At 48.2% G+C, this 15805-nt stretch overlaps 1 protein-coding gene across 2 annotated transcripts in view; it reads right to left on the reverse strand.

Annotated features, from left to right (window-relative positions):
- Nucleotides 1–15805, reverse strand: part of mrpl23 (mitochondrial ribosomal protein L23) — a 71997-nt gene that overhangs the window by 43569 nt on the left and 12623 nt on the right. For both annotated transcript variants that reach the window (XM_084452688.1, XM_084452687.1), the window contains exon 4: nucleotides 11625–11698. In XM_084452688.1, coding sequence (XP_084308814.1) covers nucleotides 11625–11698 — 74 coding nt within the window. The remainder of the gene's footprint in view (nucleotides 1–11624; nucleotides 11699–15805) is intronic.

A 15805-nucleotide genomic window follows, 5' to 3' on the forward strand; every position in this document is an offset into this window, starting at 1 on the left:
GGCAAAGGACTGAGAAGGGCTACTTTGAGGGGCACCTACGACTGCGTAGCAAATTTTACACACCGTGTCAACTTGGTCCAAATCTGTCTCCACGAACCCATAGTGTTTCCACACCACTGACATTGTTTTAGCTCTCTTGTCCACCTCTCGTTCTGCTGCCATAATCTTCTTCTTGTGTTTTGTTCGAGAGGAGCATGTGTGCGCCTCGCTTGATAACTCGTCTCGCTTTGAACTTGTTGTTGTTTGTTTTGGGGCTTTGGGGGGGGTGGGGGAGGGGTCAAGCACAGTATAGCTCTGCAGTGTAGGTTGCGCTTGATTTGTGCTAAATCGTTTTATGGCGATTATTTAGTTTTAATGATCGTTGACAGCCCAAATCTTAATCTAGATTAAAATCCGATTCATCAAGCAGCCCTAAGCTGGTGGATGATTTACCATCTCACCCCCGTTAGCCCCAGGCAGTCCCAGCCAACCCAATATATCCCCCGTTAGCTCAGGCCCCAGCCAGACCAAAGACATGGTATTGCTTATGCTTGCTTCATTAAAGATTAGTGTACATATTGCTTATGCTTTTTTTCCCCTTTTTTTTTTTTTTAAGTATATTGCTTATGCCTATGGTTGTATTGCAGTCAGAAATGAATGTCTGTGCCCTAGCTACTGTCTCTCTCCTGCCTCCTACAAGGGTGCTGTAGCCTCTATGAAGGACTTGTTTTTGTTTTGTCTTCTGGAGGAACCAAAACACGACAAGACTTGTTGATTCCTTGTTGATCATGATGAAGCAAGGTTTCAGATTCTGTCTAATTGTATACTGATGCTCTGCATTAGTTCTCCTTATTGACTATTAAGGACAGTTGGAGGACAAGATTAAGGATTTCTTCCACAATTTCTGGATGGTATCTACAGCCTGGCTTCACCAGACCCACTTCGGAAAATGGGTCTGGAGCTGATGAGTTTATTTTCAATTTCCAACTGGCGTTATCAACGGTCACAGACGAAAATGCCTCTGGACGCTATTGGATAGACCTCTACCGATCAGAGCAACAAACTGTACATGTGTAGGTTAGTCGTTTTATCATCGTCAAATGGGTAGAGTGTATCAAATCCGCCCCATATTAGAAAAACGGTTGTGATTGCCCCGGCAAATATTTGCCAGGTGGAACCCAGTCAAATGGGGGTGTGGCCAGACTGATCTGCGGAGAGAAACAGAATGTGAGCTCACGTGATCAGGATCAGGACGTCTGTGAATAAACCGATGAGGGAAATTACTGTTTGCATTGCTGTGAGAAAGACAAGGGAAAGTATATTAAAAGATAAATTAAAAGAAAAAATAGCCATCTGTGACTAAACGTGGTAAATCAGCGTTTGCATTGTTCTGTGGGACATGAGAAGTTGGCCAGCCGTCAGTGACTATTCAGATGAGGAGAATTAACATGAGAAGTTGGCCAGCCGTCAGTGACTATTCAGATGAGGAGAATTAACATGAGAAGTTGGCCAGCCGTCAGTGACTATTCAGATGAGGAGAATTACGCTCTCAAAGATGAAGGGAATATAGGACAAAGGCATTAAGCCTATCATCCACCCAGAGGATCGGTACCTTGGGTTACAATACCCAATGTAATGATTATGAATAATTGACATAATATAACATCTATGTCAAGGGTATTGCAGACTGTGTTCTGCTGAGTATGACATATCTGCTGATTGAATATCAAGAACGAGGCTCTGCTTATTGAAAAGTTTATCGTTTTAATTTCTTTGATGAGTTGCTTTCTTGCTTCTTTGATGTATCGGGGTTAGACCCCTCAGTATTCAAAGAAAGTTGCTATGTGTAAAATTTAATTTCCATCAGTTACACTAAATCATAGAATATATTATTTTGTGCTAAAATTACATCGAGATGAAAAGTTGATTTATCAGTGAACAGGAAGAATTGCTCTGTACTTCAGTAGATACTTCAAAGACATTGAGTAGTATACAGTATATGCTAGTATACATGCTAGCTATTATACACTGTGGACAGTTAGAACACACTAATTTTGGCCAAAGCTAACCTTGGATTACCAGGCTCTCCTCGGGGAGCAGAGCCTGGTTTTTATTCACTATCAGATTCGGTTCCTGTCTAGAGCCTGCCTACTCCAAAACTGGATCTGGTCATTTGTCATCTTTTTTTGTATCAGGTTGTATCTGGTTTTGTATCAGGTTGTATCCGTTTTCGTCACTACGAGATGAGAAAACATAGACATACCAAACAAAGCATTCCAAGAAGCACTTGAAGAAACTTGCTGGATCATCCTGATACATTTTTGAAGCCACTACAGCGCTGATTGCTTCAGAAATGTAACTGAGGAGTTCTTGGGAACTCCAGTATCGTATCCGCTGATTCCTAGATGCATCCAGCTGATCCAACTTCGTCCTGAACCCGCCTTAGACCGGATCTAAAAAGCAAAGTGAATGGACCTAGACTAGGCAAAATAATTCTAGAGTAGCTGGAACACTGGCACAAGGTAATACTTCAGTGTTTGTATCAGGGCAGGGCTCTATTCAGAGCTGTATTTCTATAGGCTGGCTTGACTTGGGTGCAGTTGATATGTATGCTGAAGCAGCGCATTGCGAAAGGAGGGGTGGCTCTGGAGCAGTCTTTTATGTTAAAATTTGCCAAAACGCTAATTTATGTACAAATCTGCCCCCGTCACCGTCTGACCGGAATCTCGGCGGACACCTGTGCTAAATATGAATGCCGTCAGGCCAACTGTGTCCGAGGATGATGCGAGCAGGACCAGATACGGAGAACTGCTAATTTATGGAGAATTGTCCATGTATGGGTTTGATAGGCCTACTAGTGAGTTTTTATTAGTGCATCCCTAATTTACACTGATACCACACTGCACAAGGTATTGGCTGTGAAGAGCTGAAGCACACACGATACCCATTTCCCCCCCTGCTCTCAGAAAATGGAGAGGTGTGTAGGAAAGGTCTAACTGTATTTTCATTCCATTGATCAAGCTGCCAACACATATCTCAGGCTAGCTGTTATGGTCGCCGATCATGCCCATAAACGCGCCACTGATTGTTATGTTTGTAGTTTTATTCCGCATACTGTAGCACAGGAAGTCTCCCAATGATGGCCTTGCCTATTACCCCATGTGACACCTGCCACTTGCTGAAACTAAACTCCTCTTACAACCACAGCACCTGCCCCTTAAAGCGGCTCAATGTAGTTATTTTACCTTAAAATAACAGCTTCAAAATTATTTTGATGGTACACTGCCTTGTAATAGGCAGAATGTTGCATCATTCGTTCCCACCAAAGCTTCTTCTTGAAAGTATTAGTTTGGTGTAGTGGGCTTCTATTTTCGCAAAAAAAATCCCTAATGCTTTTACAGCATTACTTCAGACACCAACATCCTCTGGCTATTGCTATAATAAAAGCGCAAATTCTAGGGGTTTCACCAACTAGTCAGCTACAGGTAGTCGACTACTAAAACCACTATTCAGCACTGTTGGCAGCAGTCAACTAGTCAAGGACAACTTTTTTTTATGTCCCCATATTTACAATCCTTATTGGATAACACTTTATACTAACACCCAGCGACAGTATAATGCCTTTATAAGCTATTAGTAGATAAGGAACTAATCATGAATAAACCATTTGTATACATTTGTAAATGATTAATATATTATATATAACTATATTTGAATAACATTTACAAGTGATTTATGCATTATTCATAAAGCATTAGTAGATAATGAACTAATCATGAAAAAAACATTTGTATACATTCGTAAATGATTATTAAATCTGAAGTGCAACATGTTATCTAATGTGTAGTAACACATTTGTAGATGCTTTGCAGATGTTATTATGTGCCCTAATCTAAAGTGAAGACTATACATTATTTATAAATATCTATTAATGATTTGTGAACCTTTTACTCACCTGCTATGAACGATCTGGCTTTTATGAATAGACACTAAGCAATTACTAGACTTGTCTTTTCAAAAATGTTCAAAAAATCAATACATGAAGCTTTAATCAAAGAATATTTTTGTAAAACCATTTAAAAATGTGTTCCTAACATTACATAACATTATTTAATGATTATCAAATCAAGTACAAACAATGTTGGTAATGTGTTATGAATAATATATAAATCATTCGTAAATGTTATACAAATCTTGTTATAAATGATTTAATCATCATTTACGAATGTATACAAATGGTTTGTTCATGATTAGTTCATTAACTATGATGAATTATGAATAATGTATAAATCATTTGTAAATGCTATACAAATAGTTATAAATAATTTATTAATAATTTACCAATTTATGCAAATGGTTTATTCATGATTAGTTCATTATCTACTAATAGCTTATAAAGGCGTTATAGCTGGATGTTATTATAAAGTGTTACCGATTCGGGGTTCAATGCAGATAAAACCATTTGTTTCATGGAGAAATAAGGTTGCAATGTGGGTAAAATACCAACTCATTCTCCGTTCGTTCAGTTAAGGTAGCTTGCTAAGCTGTGTACCAACTCATCTCCCGTTCGGTAAAGTAAGGTGCACGCACGTGGACCGTAGCACTGCACAGGAGTCTATCCTGCCCTGGAGAAGTTCAGAACTATTTTTTTACTGGACAGCTTCCATCGAGAACCACTGATTCCAACAACTTCACAGACCATCAGAGAGCACAGGGCTCCGCGCATTAATGCCTTTTGTTGGTGTAACTCAGTTGAAATGGTTAAAATCATACCTCAGTTCATATGTAATGGCTTACCACAGGATCAAGGTTAGGAAAATGTACATTTTCCTAATAGTGAATGAGAATCAGATATTATTGCCTCCACCCCAGCGACAGCGCATGGCGAGAGGTACAGTAATGTTTTTGGTGGCGTGTATGTGGCGTGCGTGTGTGTTTGTTTTTTTAGCAGGATTACGCAAAAACCTCTGGACCAATTTTCATGAAACTTGGTGGAAGGGTGAAGCATGGTCCAACTTAGAGCCCATTAACTTTTGGAGAAGACCCAAAGCATGGATTGGGTCCACGGGCCGACCACACACAGCCGGCCATTCACCTCCATTCATTTGTTGAACCACAATTATGCAAAAGCTACCTGACTGATTTTCATAAAACTCGGTGAAGGGGTGTATCATGGGCCAACTTACAACCTATTAAAATTCAGAGCAGATCCGAATCACAGGCCGGATCCATGAATTAAAATAAAACTTAGAACGAAGCCAGCTACCTGTGTGGGGGTGCTAGAGACACAGGGTTTAGACTGGGGTGTGCGGCAGTGACCCGAGGGTGGCGCCACAGAGCTGGCCAAATACAGCCACCCAATCTCCTCACAATCAGTCATTTTTACCTCCACCCAGAGAATAACGGGACGACACAAGCCTCCCAAACAGGGCACAGAGGGCCATTCACCTCCATTCATTTTTGGACTAGGATCACACAAAAACTACCAGGCTACTTTTCATGAAACTCAGTGGAGGGGTGTAGCATGGGCCAATTTAGAACCCATTCAATTTTGGCATGCACAGAGCCATGAAATACATTCAGGAGTGGAGGTCTGTGCTCTCTGAGCACCATTTCTAGTTTTGTGTTACATGTACAGAAAGATCAACAACAAATAAATAAAGTTGATATCTATCTAAAACTGATTTGACTCTTCATTGTAACAGAGACAGAAAAAAAATCTTGTTTGGGATTCAAACTCGGGTCTACAGATTACTAGTGCAAGAGCTTAACCACTCAGCCACAAGGCAGTGTGGTAAAATAATCCAAGAAATGGCTAAGTTTTGTTCTCAATTCGTCTGTCCGGCCACTGATTCAGGTAGCATTTGATTTATGTAACACCAGAGGATCCAGGACAAGAAAATTTAACTTTTCCTAATACAGTGTGTATCTGATTTGTTTCTCATGAATCAGATTTTATTTTGTTTTACATTTATAGAAACATAAGATACTATTGGTTGCTTAAACAGCAAATAAATACAGTTGATATCTAAGTTGATATCCAAAGCTGATTTGACTCTTCCTTGTAACGAAGAGCCCCCCTAAAAAAAACATCTCCATCAAGGCGTGAACCTGGGACAAAAATCACTAGTGCAAAGCCTTAACCGCTCAGCCACCAGGAAGTAAGGTAAACCTGGGAGAAGACCTAAGGATGAAGTGAGTAAATGAAGTAAGGTAAACGGTCCAAGTTTTGTTTTCTTTTAATTTGTGTATGCCCCCCAGTGATTCTAATCCACTCCAAAATGTAATGGGTTCTAAATTGGCTCAAGCTACACCCCTCCACCGAGTTTCGTGAAAATCGCTCTGGTAGTTTTTGTGTAATCCTGCTAAATAACATACGAACAAAAAAAACGAACGAATTCATTCCTTCCAGTTAGCCCTGGTAAAACGTGAAAGTTCAGAATCAACACAGCAGGCCCCTGAAAGGCAGCCAGCTCTAAAGCAGCCTGATTGACTCTCATGATTCTCATTTTCTGCTGCTACACCCTCCTCCTCCTCCTCCTCCTCTTTCAACTCACCATTCCTCCCCCTGCTCCCCTCCCTCTTACCCTGGTCGTCTCTGGACCTCCCTGTTCTGGCATGACTCCACCATGGCCTCAGTCACCCCCCTGCTCACCCCTCACAGCCCCTCACTCACACAGACTGACACACACACACACACACACACTTCCCTTAACACACACACGCAGACTTTCCCACACACGGTGCCCCGCAACACTTTCCCCCCGTAGTGGGGTCCCCCTAACCCTGAAGAAAATGGCCGTCATGGAACCCCGCTAACAGGAGGCCTCCCCTCAACCACAGACCGAGGGTATGCAGAGAAAGACAGAGGGGGAGAGGGGGAAGAGAGAGCTCTTCCACGTTACCGCTGGAATATTAGCTGATGGAGGAAGCCAGGGGAGGGGGGTGCTGTGAGCATCGGGCCACAGAACACTCCCCCACATGTGGTGTCAATTAGGAACAATCTTGTTTTCTACCCACCACTGCAAAAGAAAAGTGTTTTTTTCTGGGTTGTGTGTGTGTGTGTGCATGCGCGTGCGTGTCTGTGTGTGTGTGTCCAGATGTGTGCGTGTCCAGATGTGTGCGTGTGCGTGAGCATGTTTTTCTGCAAACCTGCCAGAGAAACAGGCCGGATATTCGGTTTTATATCAACGCATTTAAGCCCAGAAAGCCTGTGTGTCTCAGGCTTACTGCTGTTCACACTCACACAACTACAGAGCTCTCACTGATGCCACCTACACAGAGCATGACACTCATGACAAACATCAACTCCTTAGGGCAGGCTCTGCAAACTACACACGTTGGTGTGTGTGTGTGTGTGTGTGTGTGTGTTCAAGTCTAATTGCCCTGTCATGCATCCTCACACTCCTCTGATTGTTGTGTGACTGGTGTGAGACAGCAGCGTCACTGGTTGGACTGGCATTTCCAGACACACACACACAAGCGGCGTGCAAACACGCGCGTGCACACACACGAACAAAGGCACTCAGGAAGCTCCTCTGTTTCAGACAAGAGGAAGTCTCCCCATTACAAGATTCGTGGGCGCTTCAATTATGCATTCCCTTTCAAATTGTCATGTTTAGACAATTTCAATTATTCATCCGTTTCAAGACGGATGGCTCCTAGGTCGTGGGAGGCAGAGGGTAAACAAACGTCTTCACCACGGCTGATTAATCTGGCCAGGATCAAAACAGCCAGGCAGAAACAAAGGCCTTTTGCTTTTCACATCCGCATCAAAGGCAGATTATGACGATGAGATGATGTTTTTTTGTGTGTTTGATTTCAAAAAGGAGAGACTTCAAACGGCGCTGACCCGGACCTCACCTCCGACGCAGGTGTGAAGATGGCTGCCATGGTGACGCAACGTGGGTGTCTCTCTGGCACTTGGCCAAGCCTCACTTCGAAGCCCCAGACCCATGATCAACCCCAGCCTCCAGCCCCCAGCCTCCAGCCTCCAGCCCAGCATTAGCTACAGCCACACAACAGAGCAGAGCAGAAGAGACTGGAACAGAGCAGAACAGAGCAGAACAGAGCAGAACAGAGCAGAACAGAGCAGAACAGAGCAGAAGAGACTGGAACAGAGCAGAACAGAGCAGAAGAGACTGGAACAGAGCAGAACAGAACAGAGCAGAACAGAGCAGAGCAGAGCAGAGCAGAAGAGACTGGAACAGAGCAGAACAGAGCAGAACAGAACAGAGCAGAACAGAGCAGAACACACTGGAACAGAGCAGAACAGAAGAGACTGGAACAGAGCAGAACAGAGCAGAAGAGACTGGAACAGAGCAGAACAGAGCAGAAGAGACTGGAACAGAGCAGAGCAGAGCAAAACACAGCAGAACAAAGCAGACCAGAACAGAGAACAGAACAGAAGAGAGCGGAACAGAGCAAAACAAAACAGAGCAAAGCGGAGCAGAGCAGAAAAGAGCAGAAGAGAGCAGAAGAGAGCAGAACAGAGAAGAGAAGAGCAGAAGAGAAGAGCAGAACAGAGAAGAGAACAGAGAAGAGCAGAAGAGAGAAGAGGAGAACAGAGAAGAGCAGAACAGAGAAGAGCAGAACAGAGAAGAGGAGAACAGAGAAGAGCAGAACAGAGAAGAGGAGAACAGAGAAGAGCAGAACAGAGAAGAGGAGAAGAGAGAAGAGCAGAACAGAGAAGAGGAGAACAGAGAAGAGGAGAACAGAGAAGAGCAGAACAGAGAAGAGGAGAACAGAGAAGAGCAGAACAGAGAAGAGGAGAACAGAGAAGAGCAGAACAGAGAAGAGCAGAACAGAGAAGAGAACAGAGAAGAGGAGAACAGAGAAGAGGAGAACAGAGAAGAGCAGAACAGAGAAGAGGAGAACAGAGAAGAGAACAGAGAAGAGGAGAACAGAGAAGAGAACAGAGAAGAGGAGAACAGAGAAGTGCAGAACAGAGAAGAGGAGAACAGAGAAGAGAACAGAGAAGAGGAGAACAGAGAAGAGGAGAAGAGAGAAGAGGAGAACAGAGAAGAGCAGAACAGAGAAGAGGAGAACAGAGAAGAGGAGAACAGAGAAGAGAACAGAGAAGAGGAGAACAGAGAAGAGGAGAACAGAGAAGAGCAGAACAGAGAAGAGGAGAACAGAGAAGAGCAGAACAGAGAAGAGGAGAACAGAGAAGAGCAGAACAGAGAAGAGGAGAACAGAGAAGAGGAGAACAGAGAAGAGCAGAACAGAGAAGATGAGAACAGAGAAGAGCAGAACAGAGAAGAGGAGAACAGAGAAGAGAACAGAGAAGAGGAGAACAGAGAAGAGGAGAACAGAGAAGAGCAGAACAGAGAAGAGGAGAACAGAGAAGAGCAGAACAGAGAAGAGGAGAACAGAGAAGAGCAGAACAGAGAAGAGGAGAACAGAGAAGAGCAGAACAGAGAAGAGGAGAACAGAGAAGAGGAGAAGAGAGAAGAGCAGAACAGAGAAGAGGAGAACAGAGAAGAGGAGAACAGAGAAGAGCAGAACAGAGAAGAGCAGAACAGAGAAGAGGAGAAGAGAGAAGGGCAGAACAGAGAAGAGGAGAACAGAGAAGAGGAGAACAGAGAAGATGAGAACAGAGAAGAGGAGAACAGAGAAGAGCAGAACAGAGAAGAGGAGAACAGAGAAGAGGAGAACAGAGAAGAGCAGAACAGAGAAGAGCAGAACAGAGAAGAGGAGAACAGAGAAGAGGAGAACAGAGAAGAGGAGAACAGAGAAGAGCAGAACAGAGAAGAGAACAGAGAAGAGAACAGAGAAGATGAGAACAGAGAAGAGGAGAACAGAGAAGATGAGAACAGAGAAGAGCAGAACAGAGAAGAGGAGAACAGAGAAGAGCAGAACAGAGAAGAGGAGAACAGAGAAGAGGAGAACAGAGAAGAGCAGAACAGAGAAGAGGAGAACAGAGAAGAGCAGAACAGAGAAGAGGAGAACAGAGAAGAGAACAGAGAAGAGGAGAACAGAGAAGAGGAGAAGAGAGAAGAGCAGAAGAGAGAAGAGGAGAACAGAGAAGAGGAGAACAGAGAAGAGGAGAACAGAGAAGAGCAGAACAGAGAAGATGAGAACAGAGAAGAGCAGAACAGAGAAGAGGAGAACAGAGAAGAGGAGAACAGAGAAGAGGAGAACAGAGAAGAGCAGAAGAGAAGAGGAGAACAGAGAAGAGGAGAACAGAGAAGAGGAGAACAGAGAAGAGCAGAACAGAGAAGAGGAGAACAGAGAAGAGAACAGAGAAGAGGAGAACAGAGAAGAGAACAGAGAAGAGGAGAACAGAGAAGAGCAGAACAGAGAAGAGGAGAACAGAGAAGAGCAGAACAGAGAAGCGCAGAACAGAGAAGAGCAGAAGAGAAGAGCAGAAGAGAAGAGGAGAACAGAGAAGAGGAGAACAGAGAAGAGCAGAACAGAGAAGAGCAGAACAGAGAAGAGCAGAACAGAGAAGAGGAGAACAGAGAAGAGGAGAACAGAGAAGAGGAGAACAGAGAAGAGCAGAACAGAGAAGAGCAGAACAGAGAAGAGGAGAACAGAGAAGAGGAGAACAGAGAAGAGCAGAAGAGAGAAGAGCAGAAGAGAGAAGAGCAGAAGAGAGAAGAGCAGAAGAGAGAAGAGCAGAACAGAACAGAACCCAACAGAGCAGAGCAAAACAGAACAGAGGTGTCCAGAGTGGAACAGAGCGGAGCAGAACAGAGGTGTCCAGAGCGGAGCAGAACAGATCAGAGCAGAGCAGAGCAGAGCAGAGCAGAGCAGAGCAGAGCAGAACAGAGCAGAGCGGAACAGAGCAGAGCAGAGCAGAGCAGAGCAGAACAGAGCAGAACAGAGCAGAGCGGAACAGAGCAGAGCAGAGCAGAACAGAGTAGAGTAGAGCAGAGGCGAGCTGGCTCAGATGATAACCATACCTCCGTACTTCCTGTAATAAATCTGGCATGTAACCAAAGACGACCTCCTGCCCCGCAGGCCGGCCAGAGCTCAGACTGCTGCTGTCTGGGGAGGGCTGGGAGAGCGCATGAACCAGACTGTGCGTGTGTGTCCGTGTGTGTCAGTCAGGCTAAGGGGTTCTCAAGAGACCAGCAACAAGGTCAGGGGTTGAAGAATTGTCTGGCCTGAGAGGGCAACGGGTACACACCTTTGTGTTTGTGTGTGAGAAGGGAGTCAATGTCTGTGTGTTTCTATGAAGGGCAGGGTGTGTGTGTGTGTGTGTGTGTGTGTGTGTGCGTGCGTAAGAGAGAGACAGAGAGAGAGACAGAGAGAGAGAGAGTGAGAGGAACTGGGGGGAATGAACCACAATAAGTTGAGGGGGTTTGAAGACTCTCCATCAAAGAATACCTGCGCCTCCAGGCTCTCCGGGGAATCATCCAGCTCCACCTCTCCCCGCCCCAACAAATACTGCTCCAGACAAAAAGCTGAGAGCTCAGGGGCCCAGCTCAGAAGCACCCTATCCTACTGGGTGGTGTTTAATAATGCCCCCCCCCCCCCCCAATACAAACGGCCCACGGGCGTTACAGAGAAACCTGCCTCTGAGACGAGGGCGCCACCTCCCACTGTCTGCTAGCCTCTCTGTAGAGGGCTGCTACCCGAGGCACACAGTGTGTCCTGCGTGTCTGTGTGTGTGTGTGTGTGTGTGTGTGTGTCCTCACCAGCTGAACGTAGGCCACTTTGTAATCAGGCCTCTTCACTTTCTGGTTGAGGTGATTCCTCTTCTTATTCGTACCTGAGAGAAAGAGAGAGAGAGACAGAGTCAGAGGGAAAGAACACGGTTCTTATTAGTGTTGATGTGTGCATCAATTCCCCAACTGTCTGAGCATTTGCATGTGTGTGTACAATATAAGCGTGTGCATGCATACAGTGTGTGTGTGTGTGTGTGTGTGTATATATATATGTGTGTACAGTATAGTGTGTGTGTGTGTGTGTGCACGCGTGTGTATATAGTGTGTATGTGTATATAGTGTGTGTGTGTGTGTGTGTGTGTGTGTGTGTGTGTGTGTGTGTGTATATATGTGTGTACAGTATAGTGTGTGTGTGTGTGTGTGTGCGCACGCGTGTGTATATAGTGTGTATGTGTATATAGTGTGTGTGTGTGTGTGTGTGTGTGTGTGTGTGTGTGTGTGTGTGTGTGTGTGTGTGTGTGTGTGTAAAGCAGAGCAGACCCTGGGCCTGTTGAGAGGGGAATGCAGGTTAACCTCTCCCCAGCTGGAGATGATGACATCATTCCACCACCGTCTGGTAGAGGGCGGGAGGTGGGGGGAGAGGGGAGGAGTCTTCACCACAAAACAACCTCAACCAGGAGTTCTGAGCTGACCAAACAATACTGATTTGTCCCCAATACAACACAGAAACACAGAAGGACCAGGATGAAGATATTAAAAAAAAGAAAAAAAAAAAGGAAACTAGACATTTTTCACCTTGATTTTTTAACAGGGACGGCTGCTGTCAGCTCGACAGTCACCCTCTCTGTAACTGCAGTTGCCATGGGAACGGTTTATGACATGAAAAACGAGCGAGACATTCCGGGGTTATGAGTCATTTGAGTGGATGTGTGTGTGTGTGTGTGTGTGTGTGTGTGTGCGTGCGCACGTGAGTGCCCGTAGGTGTGTGTGTGTGTGCGCGTGGGTGTGTGTGCGCATGGGTGTGTGTGCACGTGGGTGTGTGTGCCTGTGTGTGCATGTGCGCGCGCATGTGATACATATAATATAGTCAGAGGGCAGGCAGCCTGCTGCTCAGGGAAAGCCCTTACCAGGCTCGTAAAAGCCCCCCCTCGCACACCCCTGCCTGACTGGAGGCCCCTGTGTGGGTGGGAGAGAGGGGTGAGCGGGTGCGCGCGTGTGTGTGTGTGTGTGTGTGTGTGTGTGTAGCAGGCATGAACTGTAGATTTTAGGCTCAAGGGTGGTGGTGAGGAACCCCCTTGTGAGGAGACCCCTCCCCCACAGAGGCAGGTGAGCAGGTACTCTAAGTCCCCGGTCACATTCCACAACAACACACAATCAGTAATAGGTGTGTTACTGTTGATGATCAACCGCGCCTTGACCACACACATACCTAGAAGGTACACTGTGTACCGTACACGGAGCTCATTATTACATGTTCTCACATACACACACACACAGACACACACACCCCCGCCCGCCCGTGCGCACGCGCGCAAACACACACACACTCTCCCTTTTTGGGGGCTGTGGTTTGGCAGACGGCTATCACGTTACAAATCACAGGCTGGAGGTGTAGCCATGGCAAAGCCTTCCAAAATACCCCTGCCGCTCACGGAGGGAAGAAAGAGGTCATTTGCACCCCTTTCTCTCTCTCTCTCTCTCCGTTCCCCTCTTTATGCTGCCAATGGAGTGGAACCCTGACGCAGGCAGGGGGACCTTCTCTGACGCACACTTCGGGAAGCCTGGGGGCCTCCTCGCCCCTCGCTCTCTTCTCCTCCTCCTTTCTCCCTCCATCCATCCTTCCCAAGGGGCTTCCCTTTTCCCCTGATTTTTAAGGGGACCAGGCCCTCCACTCATAAACACAGCCCTAATGAGTTCTCCTCCATGTTACAGCACAGAGCTCTCGCTCTCCTTCATTCCCCTCTCTCTCTCCTCCTTTATTCCTCTCTCTCTCTCTCTCCTCCTGTATTCCTCCTGTATTCTCACTCACTCACTCACTCACTCACTCACTCACTCACTCACTCTCACTCACTCACTAGGGGCTCCTTGTGGCCTTCCAAACCCAGCGTTCGTCCCTGTGAAGGACCCGTGCCTCTGGTCTGTGGCCCATCCCTCCAGGCCTCTCCAGACTCCCTCTCTCCCACCTCCATCCCTCCACGCCTCTCCAGACTCCCTCTCTCCCACCTCCATCCCTCCATGCCTCTCCAGACTCCCTCTCCCCCACCTCCATCCCTCCACGCCTCTCCAGACTCCCTCTCTCCCACCTCCATCCCTCCATGCCTCTCCAGACTCCCTCTCTCCCACCTCCATCCCTCCATGCCTCTCCAGACTCCCTCTCTCCCACCTCCATCCCTCCAGGCCTCTCCAGACTCCCTCTCTCCCACCTCCATCCCTCCAGGCCTCTCCAGACTCCCTCTCTCCTACCTCCATCCCTCCAGGCCTCTCCAGACTCCCTCTCTCCCACCTCCATCCCTCCACGCCTCTCCAGACTCCCTCTCTCCCACCTCCATCCCTCCAGGCCTCTCCAGACTCCCTCTCTCCCACCTCCATCCCTCCAGACTCCCTCTCTCCCACCTCCATCCCTCCAGGCCTCTCCAGACTCCCTCTCTCCCACCTCCATCCCTCCAGACTCCCTCTCTCCCACCTCCATCCCTCCAGGCCTCTCCAGACTCCCTCTCTCCCACCTCCATCCCTCCAGGCCTCTCCAGACTCCCTCTCTCCCACCTCCATCCCTCCACGCCTCTCCAGACTCCCTCTCTCCCACCTCCATCCCTCCACGCCTCTCCAGACTCCCTCTCTCCCACCTCCATCCCTCCAGGCCTCTCCAGACTCCCTCTCTCCCCCCTCCATCCCTCCACGCCTCTCCAGACTCCCTCTCTCCCACCTCCATCCCTCCACGCCTCTCCAGACTCCCTCTCTCCCACCTCCATCCCTCCACGCCTCTCCAGACTCCCTCTCTCCCACCTCCATCCCTCCACGCCTCTCCAGACTCCCTCTCTCCCACCTCCATCCCTCCACGCCTCTCCAGACTCCCTCTCTCCCACCTCCATCCCTCCAGACTCCCTCTCTCCCACCTCCATCCCTCCAGGCCTCTCCAGACTCCCTCTCTCCCACCTCCATCCCTCCAGGCCTCTCCAGACTCCCTCTCTCCCACCTCCATCCCTCCACGCCTCTCCAGACTCCCTCTCTCCCACCTCCATCCCTCCAGGCCTCTCCAGACTCCTTCTCTCCCACCTCCATCCCTCTAGGCCTCTCCAGACTCCCTCTCTCCCACCTCCATCCCTCCAGGCCTCTCCAGACTCCTTCTCTCCCACCTCCATCCCTCCACGCCTCTCCAGACTCCCTCTCTCCCACCTCCATCCCTCCACGCCTCTCCAGACTCCCTCTCTCCCACCTCCATCCCTCCAGGCCTCTCCAGACTCCCTCTCTCCCACCTCCATCCCTCCACGCCTCTCCAGACTCCCTCTCTCCCACCTCCATCCCTCCACGCCTCTCCAGACTCCCTCTCTCCAACCTCCATCCCTCCACGCCTCTCCAGACTCCCTCTCTCCCACCTCCATCCCTCCAGGCCTCTCCAGACTCCCTCTCTCCCACCTCCATCCCTCCACGCCTCTCCAGACTCCCTCTCTCCCACCTCCATCCCTCCACGCCTCTCCAGACTCCCTCTCTCCCACCTCCATCCCTCCACGCCTCTCCAGACTCCCTCTCTCCCACCTCCATCCCTCCAGACTCCCTCTCTCCCACCTCCATCCCTCCAGGCCTCTCCAGACTCCCTCTCTCCCACCTCCATCCCTCCAGGCCTCTCCAGACTCCCTCTCTCCCACCTCCATCCCTCCACGCCTCTCCAGACTCCCTCTCTCCCACCTCCATCCCTCCAGGCCTCTCCAGACTCCCTCTCTCCCACCTCCATCCCTCCAGGCCTCTCCAGACTCCCTCTCTCCCACCTCCATCCCTCCAGGCCTCTCCAGACTCCCTCTCTCCCACCTCCATCCCTCCACGCCTCTCCAGACTCCCTCTCTCCCACCTCCATCCCTCCAGGCCTCTCCAGACTCCCTCTCTCCCACCTCCATCCCTCCAGGCCTCTCCAGACTCCCTCTCTCCCACCTCCATCCCTCCATCCCTCTCCAGACTCCCTCTCTCCCACCTCCATCCCTCCATCCCTCTCCAGACTC

The sequence above is a fragment of the Borostomias antarcticus genome, assembly GCF_949987555.1.
Source record: "Borostomias antarcticus genome assembly, chromosome: 18".
Classification (NCBI taxonomy): Eukaryota; Metazoa; Chordata; class Actinopteri; order Stomiiformes; family Stomiidae; genus Borostomias; species Borostomias antarcticus.